Consider the following 16,385-nt stretch of genomic DNA (forward strand, 5'->3'; position numbering starts at 1 on the left):
AACTCCAGTTAGCGGAGACATTAGCGCTGCCTATATTTTCATCCATGGCCGATGTCACCGCCGGCCGGCCGGTCGCCGGTCCCTCTCTTCCCCGCGACCCGCGCTTCCCCTCCCCCTGGCTGAACTCCTCTTCACGCGGCCCCGCTCCCCCGCGACCTGCGCGCCCTACCTCGCGGCGTCGCGACGCCGCTGTCCGCTAGATCGCGTTGACGCACCAGCTTTAGAGGTTCCGCCGCTCTTTCCCGTCGTCTGATTTACAGTGGATCCTTTATGTTTCCATTCACCACCAACTTACATTCGTCACAAAGTGCTTGTGGAAAGTTTCAGATCTTCGCGGTCGATCTGTAGTTTTGAAGGGTTTTGCTGTTAAAGAATCCCACTTCAAATTCCATCTTCGTCAGCCTTCGGGTACATAAGTTGGTAGTAATATGCTTTGTCAAAGAAGCGCCCTTCAACGCTTGGGCGTTGGAACTGCTTGTTTTTATTCAAGTAGTACCAAATTAATTAGAAAAGCCCGAATGAACTGAAATTTACGCGTCTCAACCTTATCGATCGCACGTATCTTTAAAAGAAAGCGAAATCGATCGAAAGTTTCTCTTATTCTCAATACGACTGTTGTTTTTACCTTTGCTCATAATATGGCAACACGAAATTCAAATTGCTTCGTAATTTTTGTATCTCTCCCAGGGCCGGATTTATCTACTTGCCGCCCGTGGGCCGCCTACATTTTCCCGCCCCCTTCTCATTCGTTTTGAAACATCAATAAAAACAATCAAATGAACGTACCAGCGGAGGAGGGGTGCATAAGACGCGTTTTCTTGTGTTGAACACATTTTTCGGAAAAGTCCCGTCAAAAATACTAGCTAAAGTTCACGGAACTTTGCGCGAAGTTTCGTAAACCTATCTCTGTGCGGACAAGGCCTTCTTTTCATAAGAAATGAACGAAAAAATTATGAAAGAACAAACATAAATGTGGATTAATGATTTTAACCTCCGCCGCCGCGCCACGCAGACCGCACCGAGTTTGGCGCAATGCGTGAAGTATTCAGACAGTCTTGTAGGCGCGATGAGTTTCACGCTGTCCGCTGCTGAACGCACCGTGTTTGACGCAATGCGTGAAGTATTCTCGCAGTCTTGTAGGCGCTATGCGTTTCACGCTGATCGCATTGTGTTTGCCGCAATGCGTGAAGTATTCGTGCAGTCTTGTAGGCGCTAATATGTGTTACATGCCGATCGTCACGCCGAGGGCTTCTCCTTTTCATTTCAAGGCCTCGTCATCATTTCTCTCTAAGTCACGCCGTTCCAGGCCAAATTGCGTGTTTGGTTTCCCTCTTAACTCGACTAATTAAAGGTGCTCTCTCTTGTATCACTGAAAGACGACAAAATTAGAAATGACTATACTCTCAGGAAATGAGAGATTTTGTCGCCCTCTCTCGTTTGTAATTTTTTTCTAAATTCGATTTTTTTTATACCTACATTTAAAAAAAATTGCAAAATTTGCCGCCCCCTATAGATTTGCCGCCATGGGCCGTGGCCCATGTGGCCACCCTCTTAATCCGGCCCTGATCTCTCCAACGACGCTTTTTAATCTGTTATGTCGATAATGGACCACTAGACAAGGTACGAATTTCAGCACTCTGATATATGTTCCGTAACCAAAATTTCACGTAAAGCACGATGCGCACAATGAAAATTATCGAAATCAACTCCTCACAACGATATTTAATGATTCTTGATGCGTGAATTCAAACCACCCGCTCATGAAAACTCAATGCTCTACGTGATTTTCATCGCGCGCTAAACGTTATCATGACAGTCTCTGCGCGATGTAAAAATCTGGCAACCTCAATCTTGACGCTTTGGCTCAGCTATAGCAAATTGCCTATAGTTCGAACAACACATGGTGGGAAATGAATATTGCTCGATTAAGAAACTTGCTGAGACCTTTGTCGTGCGCGATTTGACTCACGTAGAGCTTTGAGTTTCTTGTGAGCGGGCAGTTCAAATTCCTCGTAACCAATGTGAAATGAAAAGGTTAATATCTTCGTTAGGAGTTGGTTTCAGTAATTTTAGTTGCGCGAATCGTATTCTACGTGAAATTTTGGTTAGGAAACATGTACCGGAATGCTTAAATTCGTACCTTGTCTAGTGATCCATTGCAGATTACATTAAGCAACAAGGAACCAAAATCTCGGGCTCCTCCGTAAAAGCACTTTTCTGCATAAAGAAATCGATTATTCATAAGTTGTCTCAGAGTGTCTACAAGTCCAGAATTTTTGGAAAGTCCGGAAATAGTACTGATTTTTTCAGGGCGGTCTAGAACTACAAAAAAGTGCGGAAATTCCGCAAGGAGGTCCGGAATTTTTTTCATTTCTCAGCGAGAAATTCAAATCTTTGAAATTTTTCGAATTTTGTCAAACGGAGGTACTGAAGGTACCGAAGGTACGGAAGTATTGAATGGAAAATAGAACCTAATTATTACAAAATAATAATGATTCAATTTTTTTAATAGTAATAGTAGAAGTATCCAATTTTTCTATCGAGGAGGTATTGAATTTCTTGGGAAAGTACTGAAAAAGCACTGTAAAAGTACTGATTTTCGGCCAGCCTGTTTTCGTAGACACCCTGCTGTTTCCAAAATGAGCCAGAAATAGTGGTTCCTAATTGCAAAATATAGTCCAACTATGCCTCTGTAATCAACCTGTTTTTGGTGTTATGCACATTTAGTGTTAGATTAACCCTATGATTCTCGTGTTTCAGGTGTGACGCAGAGGAGGCAAAAGAGGTGGTGATCCAGACAGCACTCGGTCAGAACGTCCCAAAGTAGACATCTGAAACGCGCCTTTTGAAGGCCTTACTGCAACAAAATGCATGAGCATGATGAGGAGACATCTACTTTTGAAATTTCTTAAAAATGCGTATGCAGGTGAAAAAAAATTACACAGGTTCTTTTTTTCGAAATTGTGAATGTAGATGGTTTCCTTTTTGTAAAACCCAACGTGCCTCTCAGACACTCTGTTGGCACTAAACTGAAGGCAGAGTCAAAAATTCTCGCCTTGAACCAGCGCAGAACCCGGTTGAGCTTGAGTTAAGAGCTCGAAATTTACGCAAAATGCATCAGTTCTTAGATTTTTCCGATACTCAAGTTAGAAGTTCTAGGAGTATAGCGAGGGACACTGGAAAAAAACCACATCGGATCTGGAGTCCACACTCTTAAAAACATCGACAAGAAAAAGTACTCTTGACTCAATCGGATTTTTGCTTGAATCAAAACGAAATCCGCTTAAATTAAGAGGCTTGGTTCTTGATTTAAGCAAAAATCCGATTGAATCAAGAGTACTTTTTCTTGTCGATGTTTTTAAGAGTCTGGACTCTAGATCCAATGTGTTTTTTTTCCAGTGGAGGAATCACATTTTTTTCGATTTTTCATTTCGAAAGGGTGGCTGGAAAAGCATTCTGAAGAAGCTCCCAATCAGTGATCAGTATTTTGTGTCAACTTCTCCGTCTGAGAAAATGTTGTACTTTTGAGCGGTTCATTTTTGAAGGACTGATTTTAAAATCACAGCGCAAACTATGGATCGCTGGAACAACTGCTTAAAAGTATACCCCAAATTGTGTTCTAACTACGAAGAAGACTTTTCTGCTAGCAGAACATCCCCCCGGATGAATTTGCAAGTGTGAGGTTTCCCCCAGTTCCTTAACGGATCCAGAAATTTGGCAACGTTTTTTTTTCCTCATTTGAACGTATGGAAATGTATCGATTCTCGGAGGGGTCAGGTGCTCCGACAAGAATCGATTATTTAACACAGCTTTAAATGGAAAAATACATTGTTGCCAAATTGCTGAATCCGCCTGTGGTGATGTTAATAACAGATTTGAGCTGCTTATCGTATCGTTAGTCAGCCATTCTACTAAAACTCTACAACTTTGAGTATTACGTAAATCTATGGACCTGTGTTTTGCTGAGATGTAAGCGTCTACGAAGTCTACGAACATTTTTTAATTTTGTTCAGAGATTAGGAGTGTTCAAAGTTGCTCTGTAAATTTTATGACGCAATTTGAATGTACCTACACCCAAAGTGGGCCAAATATGCCAAAGATTATTTGTAATTTTGATAGCTACGTGCGCTAACAAAGCGCGTGACTGTCTCGTAGGAGCTAATTATTGAACGAATCAAGCTGTGTAAGGTGATAATTAATTTTGATTGGATTTCCATTGCGTGTATGTAAATTAATCGAAAAAGGCTCTTGTACTTTTGTGTCGCATTGTAAAGCAATGGAGCTTCCGGATCAAATTGTATTCCAGTGTGAAATTTGTATTTTTTGGCACAGAGACGTGTAATTAACACAGAAATTTGAAATGCAGCTTTATACAATTTTTAATGCATTTTTGAAGGCAAAATTTAAAAACCTCGGTCGTATTACATGGAAAAGTTAACGCGGCTCTTTTCAAAGGGAAGAGGCAATCGTGGTGTCAAAGGCCCTTTTATTCGACAACATCGTCCAACTCTCTCTCACAGTGGGTCAACTCTCGATCATAAACTGAACATTTGATCGGCCTGATTGAATTTTTGAATGTTGGCACGTACGCGGACAGATAGACAAACTGCTAGACACTACGAAAAACGGACGGACAGTAGGGCAGATACGCAGACGAATACACTGAAAGACTAACCGATAGATTGCAGACAGATAGATTGATAGACTGACAGACGGTCATTTACATTGATTGAAATACTGACTTACGACCCTCGAGACAGACTAGATATGAATAAAAGCACAACGCTATTTGGACTGCATTTTGCAATTTGGAACTATGTATAAATTCTGGCCCGGTTTAAAAACAACGTATGTGCCATTAGTGTCCCTATGCACATAAGTGTTTTTTTCGTATGAGGCCCGAATTTATAGTTCAAAATTGCAAAATGCAGTCCATTTATTTTCACCTCAAAATTCTACAATTGACCAATCCAATTGACTCGATCCACTGTGCGCCGCGCCGCTCTGGAGACCCTCGACTCAAACGATACTTTCTCGGAGCAACGCGACAAAAAACCACCTGGACCTTTTCCTCAAAGGCTCCCGTCGGCACATACGCTTTTATATAGGGCGCATATTTGCTTGCTTAGCGGAAAAGTCCGCCAGAAGGGAAATCCGAAGAGGAGTTTTTCAACTTCCAAAAGAGCAAAGGCTCGGAGGTGCGAGAGGGCGGGAAGGGGGGGGGGGGACAAGATAAGCATTGGATGTGTAGAGGAACCCGGCTCGCTTTTAAGACGTTACTCCGTCGTCCTTCCGACGGAAAGACGTAACCGTGCGTCGACATGAGCTTTGGTGTCCGTATAACTTCATGCTTCCTGTGGGTCACGTTTCATCTGAGTTAGGTCGTTTTGTTGGAGGAGCGACGACTTGTTATTCCGGCTCCCCGCTCCCCGCTGTCTTGGGTGGGTTCCGATGATAAAGCGGCAAGTGATATATGCGCGAAAGTTGGGAGCAATGCGGCACGCTTCTCGGAGGGTTGGGAGGGGGCGGAGGAGGGGGAGAGGGAGGGGCAGGAGTCGGAGGTTAGACAAACATTCGTATCCTAAGTGCATATTTTGGGGTCGAGTTTGTTGGATGGCTCAAAGAATTCGTCGATTTTGCGTAGAATATTGTAGTTTTGTCTAAAGAAAAAAAAGATGAAAAAAACGAGGGGGAGGGGGAGGGGTATGAGTCGTAGGTTAGTTATACATTCGTATCCTAAGTGCATATTTTGGGGTCGAGTTTGTCGGGTGGCTCAAAGAATTCGTCGATTTTGCGAGGAAAATTGTTAATTTTTTCTCTTTAAAAAAAAAAAATAAATAAAAAAAATAAAAAAGGACAAAAAAGGAAAATATTTTCAAAACCCAAGAGGCCAGAGTCACAGTCAGGGAATATCGGGAAAACCGGGAAATGTCAGGGGATTTTTAAAAGTCAGGAAAAACCTGAAAATGTCAGGGTAAAATCCTTAAGTCACCTTTTGTTTTGCTTTCTAAGGGTTTTACGTTGCGAACAACCAATTCGCCTGAAAACTATCCGTAATTGTGTCGTTTCACCATCTGGCATATCTATAATTGTCAGGGACTGTCGCCAAAATGTGTCAGGGAAATCAGGGATATTTCAGGGAAATTCATCTTCTAAATTCTGTAGCAACTCGGGGCGCGTTCATCGATCAAGTTAGAATAAGAATAAATCATTTCGATTTCGTCAAAATTGGATGAAAAAGTAGGATCAGTTTTTATTCCAAGGAACGTACATTGAACTCTTTGGATTTTTTATTTTTTGATGCTGAATGAAATTTATAGTATGGAATCGTTCCCGTAACCCTGGGGGAAAATGTTTTTTAAGAGGGAAAAACAAACTTGAGAAAAAACCAATTTTTTTTAGGGATAAAAAATTTCCTGAAATTCAATGTTTCTCCAGACAAATTTTTTTCCGCGAAGAAAGTTTTTTTTGCAGGAAATTGTTTTTCCATAATTTTTTTTCTCCTCAAAATTTTTCTTCCTCCTAGAAAATATTTTCACCCAGGGTTACGGAAATGATGCCGTATCAAACCTCATGGAATTTCGACACTCACGATTGCCTCGACTCTTCAAACAAATTTGAAATACATCAGGATGGTGGTATTTGATTTTGTATTTTGTTAGAAAATAATTGTTGAAATTTTTTTATTTTTATATTTTTAACTGTACAGTATTTATTTATTTTGTATTATAAAATACATTAAATTTAGTAATAGTTCCATCCGTCTTCTTTTATTTCCCCGTCATGTTCCTTCCGTAATCATCTAACGTCTGTATCCTTTTATGCCTAAAAATAACCGGAAAATAATAATTACTGAATTTCTTCTATCTCTCTCATATCTACCTTAACCGTTTCTCTATTACCGTCCGTCAGTTAATAGATGGCTTTTAAGACCGAGAGAATTGGAAGGATGAAAGCCATCTGAACAGTCCACTGGCGTGGCGTACTTTGTGATGTATCGAATGATCTGCCATTTAAACCTATGGAAAAGGATCGATAAACAGGGTGTTCGCTGCGAACACTTTAATACTCAATTCTTTACCATAGGTTTAAATTACATATCAATCGATATACCGCATTTCACGCCACGCCACTGCTGAACACCCACATAAATAGAACTCTGTCTAAGAATGAAAATTGATTTAATTAAAATAATGTTCAATAATTAATTTAATAAAATCAATTTTCAAGTTTATAGGCAACCGTTTACAACTTTCAAGAAAAATACCGAAATGAAGGAAATAGAGTAAGAAGTGCATGGAGTGCAGTAGAGACTCTACTTTTCTCGAAATGGCAGTTTGTCGGCGCTGATATGCTATGTTTATAAGCACCGATTAATTTCAAAAATTTGCAAATTATGGTTCTAAATTTTGTTCCGATGTTTTCGGAAGTAGAGAGCATTTAGAATCAAAAACTGATGTCAGATTCTTGCGCTAGGCTCTGAACATCATTAATATAAACTTCGAAGGATTCTGCCTTTTTCTATTTCACTCGAGGGGAAGTGTCCCCTCCCGGACTCTCTTCCCCACCCGGTGACTGACGCTGCGCTGTGCTGAACGGTTCAGCCTGAACCTTTCCCCTACGTCTGACCGTTCCCCACTCCTCTGTCAATCGAACCATATGCCACCGCTTACGTATTGTCGCTCGCCCACCCAGGTACCTACCGGCCAGCGGTCAGTTGATGATAAATCTCGCTCATGCTCCTACGCAGCTACGCATTGATTACCTACGCCAGCGAATTACTTTCCAAATAATTAGAATTTCTTCGATAATAGTTTTCTTTATTTATTCGACGGTATTTTTTCTCTGTTCTACTGTGATTTCCTTGGTTCTCTACTGTGTTTGACTGTGTTGAAATTTATATTAATACTCACACGGAGAAAAAACTTCGTGCATGGGACCCGACGTTGAGATCATATGAATCTTTTAAAACTTGAGGTCCAGCTGCCGAAATTCGGGTCAGAAATCTGAAACACTTCGGTATGCACCGAGTACTTCAGACGTGTGACCTGAAACCTTCGGTATATACCGAACTACTTCAATTGTCTGACCCGAACTTCGGCAGATGGACCTTAACTTTTCGGATGCGTGATCCGAAAACTTCAGAGATCCATATGATCTCACAATCAGCTTCGGGTTCCATGCACAAAATTTTTTTCTCCGTGTTTCCTTTTAGGGGACGCAACTAAAATTTCAGTAAATTTTTTCAGAAAAGTAAAAAAAAAAGTGGCTAACAATGGTTCCTCACCTTCTCGTGGTGTTGGCTGTTTTTACTAAGTGGGAACCGTCCATAAGATATAGTCTATTTCTTGCCCTGCCATTATTATTCTACAAGTTAATTGTGGAATGAGAATTTCATAATGTTTTCTATGAAATCTTCAAAATATAGTGATAAAAAATTTGCAACTACTACAAAATCGGCTCGCGAAGCGAGCCGAATGTCACTCGCGCAGCGAGTGACCGGGGGTCCAGGGGGCGTAGCCCCCGGCTAGGCGTGACGGGCGCGCGAAGCGCGCCCAGAACGGCTAGTATAATCTAAATTTCCATCTTGAAGCCCTGATGCCTGACTTCATCACATAATTACCATCAAGAGCATTGGCTGATCCAGCAAATTGGCAACATTGTTTTTCTCTATCTAAACCTATGGAAATGTATCGATATAAATTTCTTCAAAAATAATTATTGCATCTAGAGGGACTTTGGCAACGTCTGGGTGCCCTTACGGTGGTCTTCCTTCTCATGGCAACACAGGACAAAAAGACAGCGACCGGTGACCAAGTGCACTCACCTTGCTCAATCGCTTGATATTCGGGAACTTTCTCTGAGGAAGATGAACCCCCCTCTCCCCGTCCCCCAAACGCTGACGGTCTTAGAGCGACCCCCATAAGGCATCAGTGAGACTCCAGTGGCGTGGCGTGAATTGCGATATATCGATTGTTATGCCATTTAAACCTATGTAAAAGGATCGATAGACAGGGTGTTCGCAGCGTACACCTTAATAATCGATTCTTTACCATAGGTTTAAATGGCATAACAATCGATACATCGCAATCCACGCCACGCCACTGTGAGACTCCCGAAAAGGTTCCGCAGTATTGCCAGACGATGGGATCCTTTAGGGATTTATCGATACGGCCGACGCAGAGACACCATATCGATATAGCCAAGGTGCAAAACCACATTGTTTTGTTTCAGAATGGAGATGTTGCATGTGCAAGGAATTTGCGATTTGACTGTTGGTTCTTCTGTAAAAGTTCGCGAGAAACACGATGGTGCCACTGGTTTTCTCTGATATCAACTCCCAAGCTCAAAAAAAGCTCTCAAAATGAGGCCAAAATGGAGGGGATATCCCACGCTATCCTGAGAGTCAACCTCCACATCAAGACAAACTCTCCATGCAAAGATAGGGAGCAAATACATTAGCAGTGGTGCCACCTTCTTTGGGGACTCTAAAACTGACAACACGGCAACCCTGCTAATGTATTTGCTCCCTATCTTTGCATGGAGAGTTTGTCTTGATGTGGAGGTTGACTCTCAGGATAGCGTGAGATATCCCCACCATTTTGGCCTCCACTTGAGAGCTTTTTTTGAGCTTGGGAGTTGATTTCAGAGAAAACCAGTGGCACCATCGTGTTTCTCGCGAACTTTTACATAAGAATCAACAGTCAAATTGCGTTCAATAATATCCAAATTTTATCTCAATTTATCACGATTTTTTGTTCGTCAGTATTGCGATAAATTGTCGTCGATGAAATTACGATTTTATTGCAAATTTATGCCATGAAATCGCAATTTATAGCAATTTTTTATCCGGTAATTTTGCAATTAATCTACGACGATAAAACTGTGATACATTCTCGGATAAAATCGCAACTTACCACGATCACTGCTACTTGGGGTTTTTGAGTTTTGAGCTTGGGCAGATGAACTTTAAACTTGGTTCTCAAGGAGAGAAAATGAACTTGAATATGTTTGAGTATAATCCAAAAATAATTTCGAATCGAAAATTTTCATCTCAGCTGATATGGCAACAGTGAGAAGTATGTCAGCGGAAGATTTCGGTGCTTATCCGGTTTGAGTTCACCGTAATCAGTGGAGCGGCTTTTGGTTATGTGGATCTATGACGCATCACCATAGACTACGTAATGTGTGACGTCACTCGATCTGGCTGCGCATCATGGTATCTCCGTCAGAAAGAGCTACGAGGTAAGACCGAGTCGAAGTTCTTTGCAATGCACTGTAAAATTGCTGTTTTTTCTGCGCGAAAAATTAAAAGAAAATGTAGTAACAAAATTTACTGTTAGTAAAGACCACTGGAAAAGAACACATTGGATCTGGAGTCCAGACTCTTAAAAACATCGACAAGGAAAAATACTCTTGATTCAATCAGATTTAAGCTTAAATCGAACAAAGCCTCTCAATTTGAGCGGATTCCCTTTTGATTTAAGCTTAAATCTGATTGAACAAGAGTCATTTTTCTTGTCAATGTTTTCAAAAGTCTGAACTCTAGATCCAATGTGTTTTTTCCCCTGTGACTTCTATTTAACGCCGATGCAAAAACAGAATGTTCTTCAAGAACTTTGGTGCAAGAGGCGACGAAAGTTCTGCTCTGATGATAGGAACATTCTGTAATGGGCCACAAGACAAGGACTGAAGTAGAAGAAAACGTCACATGTTTTCTTTTCAAAATCTTACATTAATAGGTAACAATTCACACAACCGGAAGTTTCGGAATAAATTCCTGAACGAGATATTATCGAGTCTTTGAAACACAGATCAAATACTCAAGGTCTACGAAAAATATCTACAACCAGAATAAACCTATTAGTAACAAACATTTCTTTTAATGTAGCAAGAATAATTTTATGTGCTCTTCCTTTTGTATCGAGATTTTATTCAAAGAAAGTTATTATAGAAATGATTATAATTAAACTATTAAACAAAATCCTAACCTTAAGTACAATTAAGTTTACAATTACCCTTAGTACAAGATTATACAAATGACGTCATTTGTATTTTTTTCGTTTAACCGGTGTTAATAGAAAACACTCTTATCTTTATCAAGAGTTGATTTTCAGACTTCCCATCGTGTGATTCTTTCTCCTCAATGAGGAATTTTCAAGAGATAACAGGTAGCGTCGTACTTTAATTCGTACCTTGTCTAGAGGTCCATTGTAATAAAAACACCTTGAGATCCCGTTGAAAAGGATTTTGTCAAGAGAATCTTAAATGTATCAAGATCAAGATGACGCCGAGCATGTGATGTGGAAGTTGGTAGAGAAGTATCGGAGGTGGGGTTTGGAAGTCTACATCCCATTCTGAGGAAAATGACTTTGGGAGATGTTGCGCAGCAAAGCACTGAGGTGGAGGATGATTAGGCAATACGGTAGCAATACGACAGCAATACGGTAAAAATTGAACGAAAATGACAAGAAATTATGTTTGTTATTTTTATTGTAAATCATAAAATTTGGAAAATTAATGTAAATCTGCAACGTTGCGAATTGAGAATCTTAGTTCTCCTTCTTCCATCATTTAAGTGTAAATTACTGGGTATAAAAGCCGATTGCTCATACTGCTCCCACGGCAGTGGAAAAGGTGACCCAGCATAAATCGCCTTCAAAGGATCAGCTATGCAAAGACTCACACTCGCATCGAAAAAGTTGCAGAGTCTAAATTTGGAAGGCGCGCGAAAAACATCATACGATTCTCACTCCTTCGAAATATGATGCTAAGAGAAACGCTTGGGTTTGGTTCTAGAATTCTTTCAACAGAGATTTGACTTGCTCTTAGAAATGAAATAAAACATAAAACATAAAACATAAAATATAAAACATTGAAGGAACCGTTTTTTTTTTTTTTTTTTTTTTGTTAGAGTTTATTGTATATAAGTACAAGCAATGTCACTACTACCTAAAAATTACAAAGGTATCCATTGACAAGGATTAAATTAAATATAAATGGTATAACTAAATAAGAAACGGATGATAAGGTTATGTCCTTATCATATTGGTCTGGGGTATGTAATACCCCAGCCATTTGTTTAATGATAAAAAATAGAATTGTTCCTAGTGGGAAGGCGCGTTGGGAGGGGCGGCGGGCCAGGGGCCACCCCGCCGTAAGGGCAAACAATCAGAATGGGAGAGAATGGCCTTGGCATGGTTAGCTCTGTTTGGCACTTCAATAGCACTCCTCTTACAACTGATTGCTTGAGAGACACCCGGCCCCCCGACCCACCCCGCCAACCCACCCGGAGTGTGATTTAAATAGTTATATTTTCCCACCTCCGACTATTTTGGGACTGCCACTGCACTAGTGTGCTAATGGTGGAGAGTAGGGAGGAGATTTGCTCCGCTTGAGCTGAAACAAGACGCTCCAGGGTGTTTAGACGTTTATCAATCGCTTGATAAAACTGAATGGCGTCGTTTCTATTATCATTTGTTTTATTGGGCTGAGAATTACCTTTGAGAGCATTAGCGTAACTTGCCGCATTTTTTGGGAGGTTTTTAGTTGAGGTGGTAAGATTTGTGGGCGGTATTGCCTTATGATTGACAAACTTTGAAAGCCTTTTCTTTTTAATGTCTTTGTAGACCCGACACCCCCTGTAATTACCTAGGTGTTGACCACCACAAAGGGCGCATGTGGGTACAAGGGGTGTAAGGGTCAACAAAGACTCTTTTTTACGATTGCATTCATCTACGGCGTGAAATTCGCCGCAGATGACGCATCTCGGCTGTCTGTGACAATAATGTTTGGTATGCCCATATGCCATGCAATTTTGGCACTGGGCAATTACTCTACTTTTTTTCAAAAATTCAAACTTTACGATTAAATTATTGATCGAATTAATCTTCTCCAATTTTTTGGCGACTACAGGAGACGCCTCAATCTCGAGAGTAAACAAAGGCATAGGAGCCTTGGTGATGAAATGTCTTATCTGCGTAATGTTGATTACTGACAGGCCTTGAGAGACTAGTGATGTTTTGATATCATCTATTAAATAATCAGAGGGGAGCCCTCTTATCATGCGTTTGATCGTTTTACATTCTTTGAATTGATATGTGTGAAAGCTAATATTTTGTGACTTAAAATGGTTAAAGAGAGTGTTATACTCTTCTCGATTTTTAACTATGACTTTGACTTGGGATTTATTAACAATTTGCATTTTGGCGTCCTTAACTAGGGGGTCAAGAACTACATTTCTGAAGATGAGAGGTTTCCCTACTCCTGATACAAAAAAGGGAGGAGGAAGGGGTTTAACTGCCGGTTTATCCGGTTTTTCTACGGTTAACACATTAAAATTATTGCTGTTATTACTAGGGGTTTTCCCCTGTTTTAGTTATTACTAGATTTAGTTTTGGGGTTCACTTCAGTGGAACCGTCAGGTGAATTGGTTTCTCGTTTTCTTTTGTTGATCACAACTGTCCATTCACAATCTTTGGTTGGTATCACATTGGGGTCTTTTGAACTCGTTTTCGATGTAAATCCTAAAGTTTCTTCCAATGGTTTGGCTGTAGAAGTTGATGAGGGTGGGGGATTGGCCCCAAAAACCTTATCGACGACGTGTTTTTTGTATCTGGCATAGGTGGATAAATCCACATCTACTATCCAGTGATCTTCTGGAAATTCTGGTCCGGATCCTTGGAATGGTATGCAGGTGTCGTCTATTCCATGTGCTTGGAAAATGTGACAGCACTCTTGGCAGACTCGCCATGAAACGGCGTGGATACAGATAGCATCAGAAATGTTTTGTGTGCAAAAATCACATGCATGAACTGGCTTTTTATGAACACATAAAAACCTGTAAGCATAAACAGCCTTGCGCTGCTCATTTTTATGGGTGTAGTAAAAAGGCATTTTATTAATGTTTATGATTTACACAGTTAAATAAATTGTAAAATGTTCCAGGTCTAGTGTGTAGGGGCTACGCCCCGCAATGCGAAGTCAGTAGCAAAGCTACATCTTACCACACAGCGACGCACACCACACAACACTTGATAATCGCACTGATAAGGGAGCTCGGTTAGCAGCACGTCTGTTCTAGACCACGGTTGATAACGAACTCCGAAGGAACCGTAAAGTTGATCAGTTATTGTGCATTGCCTTCAAGGAATCATCCCGATGATAATCATTGATAGTTACTTTTTTTTTATACAATTATAATCGTAAAATACAAGTGGACGTCTCCATGTATTTAGAAAAAATAAATGCGTTAAAAATATAGAAAAATTCTTCAACATTGTAACTTACGTATACGTATGACTGTTTATGAGAAATAAGGTCTTAGTCCATTTACTCAAAATCAGAATTGATTTATTGATATCAAAAGACAGGGGACAAGAACAAGTTGGAAAAGCTGAAAATGAGGAAATTCCTAAATATTTCACTTTTTATTGTCATTTTGCACTCATAGGAATCAACAATCTATCACAAAAATCCCTTCCCTCAGATATTGCTCAGTTGACTTTTGAGGCTATGTTTACATGAAAACACTTGCATGAAAATAAAGCTCTCAGCTGTACCCATCTCTGTACCTATCTATGTAAGTAATTGTAATAAAATGTATGGTACCACAATTCCTATTTTGATCATTTTAATATACGGACCATTATATGAACCGCGTTAAGCAGAAACATGCCGAATTTAACTGAGCAATTTAACTGCTTTTTACATGAAAACGGTTAAGCGGATTTTTGTGCAAATTTCAGTGAATTATCTGCGTTGTAAGATGCAAATTCTTTACCATTTTAAAAGAAATTCGCACCGCAGTTCTCCTGTAAAAAATTAAATCACCCTGTTAAATTTGGCAATAGCTGATGTGGCTTGGTTCCTTTCTGCTAAACGCGGTTCATATATATCATTTCAACATGCTCAACCAAGAATGCGTTTGAATACTATGTTTACGTGTTGAACCAATCGATATCGATACAATCTCACCTGTTCGATGTATCGAATTCGATCCATAAAAAAAATTCGGTTCGCGAAATTCCTGATCTACGATTTTTTAATGACGCGCGTGATGGATACGCTACGCAAATCTAGGAAACGGATTTCCACATCAGAGATAGAAACTTTAGGCTTTTTGGATGGACGGAGAGTGCATCGCAATTTACAAATTTCTGGGAACTCCCAAAAAAAGATTCATTATCGTTGTTATCCGATATGCTTTTCCTGCTGCATGATATTTTTTTCTCTTTTTTTTGTAGCGAATGAAGTGGAAAATTGGAGACACGGAATTCAAAATATGAAGTTTAAGGTGATTTGATGAACGCCATATTTTGTGTCAGAACGGCATGCGATATATCGCATCAATTGGTTCCATTTTTTTAGCTACTCGTCATTTTTCTCCAATTTTGAGATCGCAATTCTGTTTTCAAGAGACTGAAGCACTCACTTACAAATTTTATCAAAGAAATTCAACGTAATAAAAGCGTGGTTATTTTAGAGAGAAAATATCGCATTCGAGTGCAGTTTCGATATCAGTATCGAATGTATCAGTATCAGTATCAGTATCTTAAAAAACTACTAATCATTTCTTGAAAATTCCGGTGAATTTTCTTCTCTATGTGCGAAATATTCTGTGAAAATTTCAAAGCATGATTTATGCTCGGTCCCCTCACAAAGAAAAAAAAAAAAAAAAAAAAAAAAAAAAAAAAAAAAAAAAAAAAAAAAAAAAAAAAAAAGTAGAAATGGATATTTTGAAACATCGCAACCTTTGTACGCATTTTTGCGGTTTCACCGTTTATATCTTCAAGGGCATTTCTTCGCTAAGTGAAAATATTCTATTCTTATTATATTTATGGGAATTCGTTTAGTATAACTGGCAATCGTGCTATTGACTGATACCGGTGTTTCCTCCAAAATGTTCTGTTTTTTGTCATCACAAAAAAAAAAAACCACAACGTTTTTGAAACACATCCGTGGAACATGATGTTAGTGTGTTAACTTTTTCTTGCAGGTAAAAACTGGTACTTAGCATGTGAAAGTAAGCGGATGAAAATCAATGCATTCAAATTCAGAACTTGCGTAACAATTGAAATTTTAGCAAAAACTTTAAAACAGAAAAAAAACTTAAGGTAGGTATAATTAGTTTTCTGAAGGTCTGTCAAACTTTAAATTATCTTCAATCTATGGCAGTACGTGTTGTAAAACGCTCGAGTAAGCTTCTCCAACAAGTTGAATATAAGTTGCGTGGGGTGGCTGATAAGCCATTAAACTTTTGTCCTAATACCGAGTGATGAACTAGAAGACAGATTTCGGCTCGCAGAACGAAAAGTTAATTTTACCTAGACCCTTTATCGTCATCGTGGGCCCAATCTCCCCTTCATTTCGAGTCGCACAGAATT

General features: G+C 39.7%; 1 protein-coding gene across 1 annotated transcript in view; it reads left to right on the forward strand.

The window, feature by feature from the left end:
• Positions 1-6,755, forward strand: part of LOC109039249 (uncharacterized) — a 93,542-nt gene extending 86,787 nt beyond the window's left edge. The window contains exon 3 of the mRNA XM_019054659.2: positions 2,761-6,755. Within this exon, the coding sequence (XP_018910204.2) occupies positions 2,761-2,827 (67 nt within the window). The 3' untranslated portion in view covers positions 2,828-6,755. The remainder of the gene's footprint in view (positions 1-2,760) is intronic.
• The last annotated feature ends 9,630 nt before the right edge of the window (positions 6,756-16,385 follow it).

Source organism: Bemisia tabaci, chromosome 9 (assembly GCF_918797505.1).
Source record: "Bemisia tabaci chromosome 9, PGI_BMITA_v3".
In the NCBI taxonomy this organism is placed as follows: domain Eukaryota; kingdom Metazoa; phylum Arthropoda; class Insecta; order Hemiptera; family Aleyrodidae; genus Bemisia; species Bemisia tabaci.